This window comes from Melospiza georgiana, chromosome 4 (assembly GCF_028018845.1).
Source record: "Melospiza georgiana isolate bMelGeo1 chromosome 4, bMelGeo1.pri, whole genome shotgun sequence".
In the NCBI taxonomy this organism is placed as follows: Eukaryota; Metazoa; Chordata; class Aves; order Passeriformes; family Passerellidae; genus Melospiza; species Melospiza georgiana.
The window spans coordinates 22,149,195-22,158,190 of NC_080433.1; the positions used below are offsets into that span (position 1 = coordinate 22,149,195).

Sequence of the window (8,996 nt, forward strand, 5' to 3'; positions counted from 1 at the left end):
AAAACATTCCAGACAGGAACACAGTCTGCAAATGAAGAAAGAGATAAAAGACTAATGATATCAAAACATGCTACAGAAGATAGCAGAAACACAGGGCTTTTCACATTCTGCCTTGCCCTTTTGTGTCCCTCCTTCTCAGGCTGTCCATGCATTCTGCCAGAACTTTGGAAAGTTCTGGCAGAACGCATGGACAAACAATATTCCTAAACTTCCTGTGACCTTTTCCTGCCATGATTCCCTGGGGGTCTCCATTGTGCTCCACTGGTGTCCTCAGCAGCCGTGGGGTCTAATCTTCATCACACCTCTGCATCTTAGTTCTGGGGACTTTCTTCCCAACCAATGCATGTATGCAAGCCCCAGCTGTTGGTCTGCCCTCCCCTATCACTGATAAATCTTGTGTTAAGAGTTTCAGATTCATGAGTCCTGCTTATGTGAGTATACACAAGATTATTTGCTTATATGAGTCTACACAAGATTATTTGCTTACCTACTTCACAGGAGTGAGAGGCAGTTGCATTTCAAGAGTAAACAACAGTTCTTGTTGAGAGACAAACTTCATTTCACACTCAGCAACTTGATGCAGGTGGATTGGGGAAGATGCAGCAGATGATGTGATCTCTGCCAACTGTTTTGGCCAAACTCATCTACTCCTATTAACACTGTGTCACTGCATATAATTATGTTGTTGTGGGGAAAATTTTAGTTGTGGCACAATCAATACCTTTAGGTATCAAAAACAATAGTTAATTTAAGAGACACTTCTCATTAGCGTTATTCTTCCAGCTGTCATTAACCCATGTGTGCAAAATGGTGAAAAGCAGGAGTGATTTTTTTATTGCTTGATCTCTCTACAGACACTGGCAGGAGTGGGCAAAGTAGTATCAGCAAAATAGTCCTGTGATATGGATTTTTATTCCCTGAGAAACCAGGAGAGACATTTTCTAGACTGAAAATTTTCTTGAAATAGAAATATCACTACAGCTGCAGAATGTAGGCCTAGACTCTGATTTCAGCTTTTCTCTCATTCTGGTACTAATTTGCATTGACTCTCTGTAGTGTTTTCTCCATAAAGGAGCAGGGGATCTGTCTTATACCTCATTCTCCATTAAAATCAGTAAAATGCAAATAACAGCTCCTCATTTAAATGAGTTCCTTACTGAAATGAGTTACATTCCACAGGCACCCTCCTCAAGGGCACCTGGAGGAAAACCTATTCAGATTCCTTTTTAAAAAAATGACAACTGAAAATCTTCCTCCTTTCAGTTTCTGCACCTCCCTACCGTGGAAGAGAGTGTGAAAGGGAAAGGGTTAAATATTCAGGGTAAGCATATGCAAAAGCAGCAATGGCTGCAGCTTTTAATTTCCCCCACCAGCTCCCAGTCTGACTGGTTGGATAAGACATTTTAATGGTTCAGAGTTCAGGCTTCAGCCTATATAATCCTCCTCATTCATCAATGAGAAGACCTTTCCTCCTGCTTAGTGAAGTGACAGAAGTAATTTATTGTCCTGTGAAAAACAGACTTTTCCTGCTATGTCTTGTATTGTATGTGCATCCACAAAGAAAACATTGCCTGTTTAACATCCTCTATCCTTCTCTGTTTTTTCCTTACGATTAAGCACAGCAGACTGGCAGTTTTATTAACATAACCACCCTCTTTATCTCCAAGACTGCCAGAGCACACATAGAAACCATCCTAACCACACACAGCTGCTGCACCATAGCCTCAAGACGGGTTCTGGGACTAAGTAGTGAACTTATTATTTTCACCTTCTAATATAAGACTTAAAACTGTGGCTTATAGCTGATAGACTGTGACTGATCTTTTGGTCAACATAAGCCCACAGAGGTGCAGAAACTCGGAAGCTAAGGGGCTAATGTGTAAGTCTCAAACAACAACAGCCAGGCAGCTGCAAAGCCAAGCAAGGATCGTTGGTAACAACATGCTGTGAGAAAGAACAAGATGTGGCTGGGGAAGGGGCATGCAGAGGAAGGACAGCACTTTTCTGGGACACACACCCTTGTTGTAGTTTCTGTAAATAAGCACAACATGGCACAGCAGAGGGATGATCTTAAAGCGAAACAAAACCTCCCATCATTATCCTAAGCATCTTATGATGCTCTGCCTCATGAACTTTGCCTCTCAAAGTAGCAGGTTTTCTTAAGAAAAATTACAAGCCTATTTTTTTTATGGCAACTCTGTTGTGATTTTCAGTTCAGCCCTGAAGTATTTCTTATTTGAAATTTTCAAAGGTTCCACCATATATAAATAAAGTAGAAAACTGAAATGACCTAATGATTAGGCATCAATCTTCATCAGCTAGCTGAAGATCCAGTAATTTGCTAGCACTTCCTTTATTCAGGGATTTTACTCAGCTGCTTTAGAATCCCTGCAAAACTTTAGCAACACAATGCTCTGTCTGATAAAGTTGCATTCATGCAACTTAGGTGAATAAATACTTGATTTTATTTTGAAGACAGAGTCTCAGCTTCAAACCAGCTACTCAGTTGGCAGTGAAATGAGTGGTGATTGCAAGAGATGAGCAAGTCTGCTGCATAATGAGAATACTAATATACCAAATAATTAAAAACAGGACTAAGTTTGTGTTTGTGAGGATGAAAAAGGATAACAAGAGACAGCCCAAACCATCCAAGGTCTGAATATTGATCTGGAATGGGACATGACTTGGACCATGGACAATTCAGAAATGGGACTCTGCTATAAACCAGATAATTCGTATCTATTAACTCTTGACAAACCTTGAGTCTTGTCTCCAGAAAAAAAAAAATCTAACCTGATTTTGCCTAGTACTGCAAACACCTTCTCCAGCTTTTTTTGTTTCAATGACGCAAAGAACATAGAATCACAGAACAGTTTGGAAAGGACCTTTATAGACCATGCAGTTCCAATCCCCTGCCGTGGGCAGAGACACTTTCCACTAGTCCATACAGCCTGACCCTGAACACTTCCAGGGATGGGCATCCACAACTTTCTCAGGACAGCCTGTTCCAACTTCTCACCACCCTCAATGGCAAGTATTTTTTCCTTATATCCAATATAAACCTACTCTCCTTAGCCGTGAAGCTGCTGCTCGTTGAGCTGCCATTGCCGGCCCTGGTCTGACGTCTCCCTCCATCCCGCAGACAGGGAGAGACTCCCTGAGGAAAGCAGCAGAAGCTCCACGCAGCTTTAAACTCAGGGGTTAAGAAGAACTTTTGAGTTACTGTCAGGAGAGCCCCTAAAACCACCTCAGCCCATCGGGCACGGCAGCTCCTGCGGCCCGGCGCGCCCGGGGGCCGTGCGGGCCCGGGCTGGCGGCGGAGGGCGGCCCTGCTGCTGTGCCGGGGCTGTGGGCACGGTGGGCGGCACCTCCCCTACCCCGGGCCCGGGGATAGCACCGTGCCGGGGCTGTGGGCACGGAGGGCGGCACCTCCCCTACCCCGGGCCCGGGGATAGCACCGCGCCGGGGCTGTGGGCACGGTGGGCGGCCCTGCTGCGCCGGGGCTGTGGGCACGGAGGGCGGCACCGCCCCTGCTCCGGGCCCGGGGATGGCACCGCTCCGGGAGGTCGCGCTGCCCAGCACGCCCAGCCCGGTTCCGTTTGACATCCTCTGTTATTCTCTGCTTTTTCGTTATGGTTACGCACGCTGAAAGGCAGCAGACTGGCAGTTTTATTAACATAACCATCCTCTATCTGCAGGACAGCTGTAGCACACGTAGAAACCACCCATACCACACACACGGCTCGGTTGGATGGATGGGCAGAGCCCAATAAGATGATATTTAATAAGTCCAAGTGCCGAGTCCTGCATTTTAGCCACAGTAACCCCCTGCAACGCCGTGGGCTGGGGACAGTGTGGATAGACAGTGTCCAGGCAGAAAGGGACCAGTGTGCCCTGGGCAAGAAGGCCAGTGGCATCCTGGCCTGTGTCAGGAATAGTGTGGCCAGCAGGAGCAGGGAGGTCATTCTTCCACTGTACTGGTGAGGCCACACCTTGAGTGCTGTGTCCAGTTCTGGCCCCTCAGTTTAGGAAGGACGTTGAGAGGCTTGAGCACACCCAGAGAAGGCAACGGGGCTGGTGAGGGGCTTGGAACACAAGCCCTGTGAGGAACGACTGAGGGAGCTGGGGGTGTTTATCCTGGAGAAAAGGAGACTCAATGGTGACCTTATCACTCTCTACAGCGACTTGAAAGGTGGCTGCAGTCAGGTGGGGTTGGTCTCTTTCTCCAGGCAGCAACTGACAGAACGAGAGGACACAGTCTCAAGCTGCATCAAGGGAAATATAGGTTCGATATTGTGGAAAAGTTTTTTATGGAAAGAGTGATAAAGTACTGGAATTGTCTGCCTGGGGAGGTGGTGGAGTCACCATTCCTGGATGTGTTTAAAAAAAGTCTGGATGTGGCACTCGGTGCCATGGTTTACTTGAGGCGTTAGGGTATGGGTTGCACTCGATGATCTTGAAGGTCTCTTCCTGCCTAGTGATTCTGTGATTCTGTCTGTGATGCCGCACAGAGCCGGCCGCGGCGGCGCTGGAAGGGATGGGCAGGCAGGACACGGAGCTGGGACCCGGAGCCGGGACCCAGAGCCGGGACACGGTGCCAGGGCACAGCCACAGCCACAGCCCGGCGCCGCGGAGCGCCAACCGCGCCGACCTCCCGGCCGCCGAGCTCTCCCAAGAGATTGTGTTCGTGAAACACAGAATCAACCGAGCTCGTGAACCCGGGCAATGAGCGGGCGGGAGGGGCGGGCACGGCGGCCGGGCGGCGTTTGGTGTCGCGTTACCGCCCGCCCCGTCCGTGAGGGCGGCCGGCGGGGCGGCCCCAGCGCCCCGGGGGACGCGGCCGTGGCGGCGGCCGAAAGGTGCCCGTGGTGTGGGACAGCGCCCTGGCCTGGGCTCTAAAGGGGGATGGCCGGTTAACCTCAGTTTTACCTCGTTGTACGAAGAGACTTGGAACACTTAGCGTCCGAGGTTTGCCGCCGCTTTACAATGCTGTAAGGCCATTACAAACCACCGGTCGCGTTCCTTCCGCACGTACCTGCAATAAACCCCGGAAAACAGATACCCACTGAGTCTGAGAAATCATGGGATTAAAAACTCTGCAGTGTGATGTATAAAGTCACTACACTGAAGCACTTCCGTCTCTTTCTGCACAGTTCCGTCCCATCCATTGATGGTTTTCAGAAAAGGAAATTAAAGGCAATACTTTGTGTTACGTTTTCGGTGAACACTATGGTTCTAAAACTCTGGACTTGCCCCAAGCACTTTTACATCCTAGAATTTCATTCCCTACAACTAAGCAGAGCTTAGGGAATCATAATCACTTATCTGCCTCTATGGTGACAGAACTTCGTGTTTGTACTTAACCTGTCTGGAGCCTACAATTGTGAAATAAATACTGGTTACAAATGGGGATTTTACGGCTAACTTTGAAAATAAGGAGTTGCCCTGGGTCAGAGTATTTGGGAGAGAAGCTGCAAGACAACTGTAACAGGGTAATGAAGTTTGCTAGTGAAGAGTTTGACACAATGATCTTTTATTACTGATACCAAAAATCTTTATTTTGCACAAGTACAGCATATTTTAGCTTATTCTTTCTACTAATTTCAAAATGAGTCACAAGTAATATGCAGCATACAGATGACCAGTAACCTTAAAGTCAGATTCTTACTGAATTCACATGTAGATCTTAAAAGTATATGCTTTTATTTTTTTATTGCTATGTTACTTGGTCTCAACTATGAAAATCAACTCACTTTAGAGTAAAATAAAGTAGGAAATTCCTGGTTTCCTTACAGATGGCTGAATCAGAATCTCAGGAAGGAGACGATTATAACAGGGGAAAGATGGTGGAGAACATTAAAACAGACATGGAGGAACTTCTGGAGGGAATGGAAAAACTAACAGGTACAGGTCTTTATTAGGAATGATATGTATTTTTGAACTAAAGACACTGAAGATTTATTTTTATATTTATTCTGTAAATTCTGTGGGATAGAAATGTAATTAAAACAATCACCATCAACTAATGCCCTCGTGTTCTTAATTGTGAAAAAGCATGCAGATAATTTAGGTGGTTCAGATGGCTCAGAATTAAAAATCAATAGGTGATGATGCATGCTTCAGAGTGTTGGTTAAAAAATGAAATATTACTAAGGTCTTTAATGTATAATTGTTAAAATATAGTCTATAAAATGAGACTTAATTCTAAAAAATGGATACATATCACCTCTCAGATCAGTGTACTATAGTGAATTCTTGGTAAAATAAAAGGGGAAGTAAGTAAGTGTACATTAGTGTATAAGTGCTAAAACTATTTACTCAGCTTTATCAGATACTCATTGTTTCAAAATCAATTCCATTACTTAAGGAACTGATTATTTCAAGATCAATTTCATTACTTAAGTTGTCCTAAAAATATTTCATTTCTGTTGCAATCTCCTTCATCTTATTCTTCCTCGCCTAACACAAGCTGTAACCGGTCTGGAGGCAGGACTCCTTATATAATATTCATACATTTTAAAACACTCTCTTGACCCTTTCCATTTGATTACCTGTTTTGTGGTCATTTTCAGTTGAAGTGTCCACCCTTGTTTCAATTTACATCAGTGTACTTTCATTATGAACTATTTTGAGACATTTATAAGAAGTAATACTGAACACTCCATTTAATCTAGTATTACTGTAGGCAGTTTCTGTTTTATTTTCCAGCCTTCTCTGAGATCCAAAGTGATAATAATTCATTTTATTAATTGAATTTGCTTACGGAATTTATTTATTGAATCAGTCCTTGCTGCTTCCTGGCCAGAAAACAGTAATAGGTGTTGTGTTTGCAGTGCGTGCAGCCTGGATGGCTTACAGCTACACGGCCATCCAGAGCAACGCAGACCTGTCCAACGCCATGCAGCACTCAGAAGATGCTTTCCTGATGTGCAAAGAGCAGATGGAGAAGAAATGGCAAGAGGTGCTACTGGAATCTAGAGGTGAAGGGGAAAAAAAGGAATAAATTGAACTTGGTTATGCTGCCAGAATGACATTCCTTGGAAAATCACTTAAGTCCTTTTTTCTCTCAGCTTTGGAGGTTTCACAGGCACTGTGGGAAATGGGCTTTCCTCTTGCTAAGAACTACTTATTTGTGAATGGCTGTGGAATTATTTTAATGAGATTACACATATAGCTTCATATAGTTGAGGGTAAAAGGCAGCAATGTGTGTATTTGCATAATGCCCATCAGTAATCCTGGTAGAGTTTGCACACACAACTGACACACCCTCTGACCTTTTCCCTGGAAGATCATATTCCATGGTCAGCATAACTGGAATTCTTAGAAACCTGAACAAACTGGGGAGATGGGGGAGCAGGGCTGATGGAGAGGACCAGCCTAATGACATTGCACTAGCCCTTGCCTTTCAAAGAAAACTGAAGAATTGCTGACTTTGCTAAATGAAACACAGGTTACATTCTAGATCTGCAGATAGATTTAGATGGTTTTATTTAGTATTGTCATCTAGGTGTTCAATTACATAGTTTTATTATTTAGATAGATCATCTATAGTTGTTTCATCTTCTTCCATTAGATTTTTAACCATTTCTTTGAACTGATTTCCCCAGAAAGATTGTTCCTCTCAAACCCTCTGAAGGTGGCATGAAATAATTTTTTTTTTTTACCATTATAGACTGCAGTGAGTGTGGTGGCATTGCTGCAGAAAATACTACCCATGTTATAAAATATGCTTTTCTCCATACATTCTTACTGTAAAATATTAGAAAAGGACTAAAAAATTTCTTCTTTAGTCAGGATGTAGATTAAGAGCAGCACCTCATGGTTTGTGGTTTTACATAAATGAGTAACTTATCAGAGATGGAATTCACTGCAATAAGTTTTAAGGATCTTCCCTTTTATTAAAATCAGTCTCTTTTAACTAGAAAGTAACCACCATGCAGCAAGTGAGAGCACCTCCATCTCCTCTGAAGAGGTAATGATTTAAATCACATCTAAATAATCCCTGAAAGTTTGCCAATGTTTAGGCTGTGTATTTCTTTGAGAGTGGTTGATCTAAATTAAGACAAAATGTTTATCCACTGAAGTAAAAAATACACAGACAATTTAACTTTGGGTGTTTGTTTTTTTTTTTAATACTAAGTATTTCTAGAGATACAAATGGTAAGACCAAACTTTGAACTCTACACTTGACTTTCCCATGGGTAGGTCTTCACTTCTCCCCAAGATTTTCTTCGCAGTTATGTGATGATTACGAGAGGAAAGTTTGGGATGGGCAGCAGTGCTTATTCCTAGAAAAACTATACAGCAAAATATTTATAATTTTACTTTGCTGTTTTTATCCTTTATTTATTTACTGGGTTATTACTCACCATCTACCCTATTTCAGCCCCCCTCGAGCCTGCAGCAGAGCCCAGATAGCCCACATTGCAACACCTTTATTTCTTGTCACTGGGGCGTGTCCATGAATTTCCAGAAAAAATTAAGTGGAGTAACAGCCCCATCTAGTGCTCACATAACTGTACCAGTAAACTGCATTGCTGACATCTCTTAACTCCCCAGCACCCATTTCCTGTGATGAGAAGTGTCAGCAGTTGTGTGGGGTGTAACGCTGCAATGCTTTTACCACTCATGACACAGCAAAATTTACTGATCTTAGTTATGCACTGCACCTGTTGGCAGATCAAGAGGCTGATGTCCAAGAGTAACCTATCCAAGAGCCATCAAGTGGAGCCATAAATATTCTCAATACTCTGCTTTAGAGCATTGAGAATATTTTAGAGTATTGTTTCCATTAGCAGTTTCTTACCAAGAAACACATGAGACTTATACAAAGCCTCCTGTGTAATTCGGATGGAAATTCTTCTGGTTCAAACTGTGCCCTTCTTTCCAGTGTAAAACAACTGAGAGTGCTGAAATGAGAACATTTCACACTCAGGCATCTCAACCTTATCAAAACATGTCCTAGAGCTCTGTTCAGAATTTTTATTTCATTTCC

At 43.6% G+C, this 8,996-nt stretch overlaps 1 protein-coding gene across 1 annotated transcript; it reads left to right on the forward strand.

The window, feature by feature from the left end:
• Positions 1–5,795: 5,795 nt before the first annotated feature.
• Positions 5,796–7,016, forward strand: SYCE3 (synaptonemal complex central element protein 3). Its single transcript, XM_058023588.1, has 2 exons — positions 5,796–5,904; positions 6,834–7,016. Exons 1-2 carry the CDS (start codon positions 5,796–5,798, stop codon positions 7,001–7,003), a joined length of 279 nt encoding a protein of 92 aa, XP_057879571.1. The 3' UTR covers positions 7,004–7,016.
• The last annotated feature ends 1,980 nt before the right edge of the window (positions 7,017–8,996 follow it).

What these genes read in the sequence shown, in the direction of transcription:
- SYCE3 (XM_058023588.1), top strand. Translation starts at nt 5,796, where the DNA reads ATGGCTGAATCAGAATCTCAGGAAGGAGACGATTATAACAGGGGAAAG. An exon ending in GGGAATGGAAAAACTAACAG is followed by an intron (nt 5,905 to 6,833) that starts GTACAGGTCTTT and finishes TTGTGTTTGCAG; the next exon opens with TGCGTGCAGCCTGGATGGCT.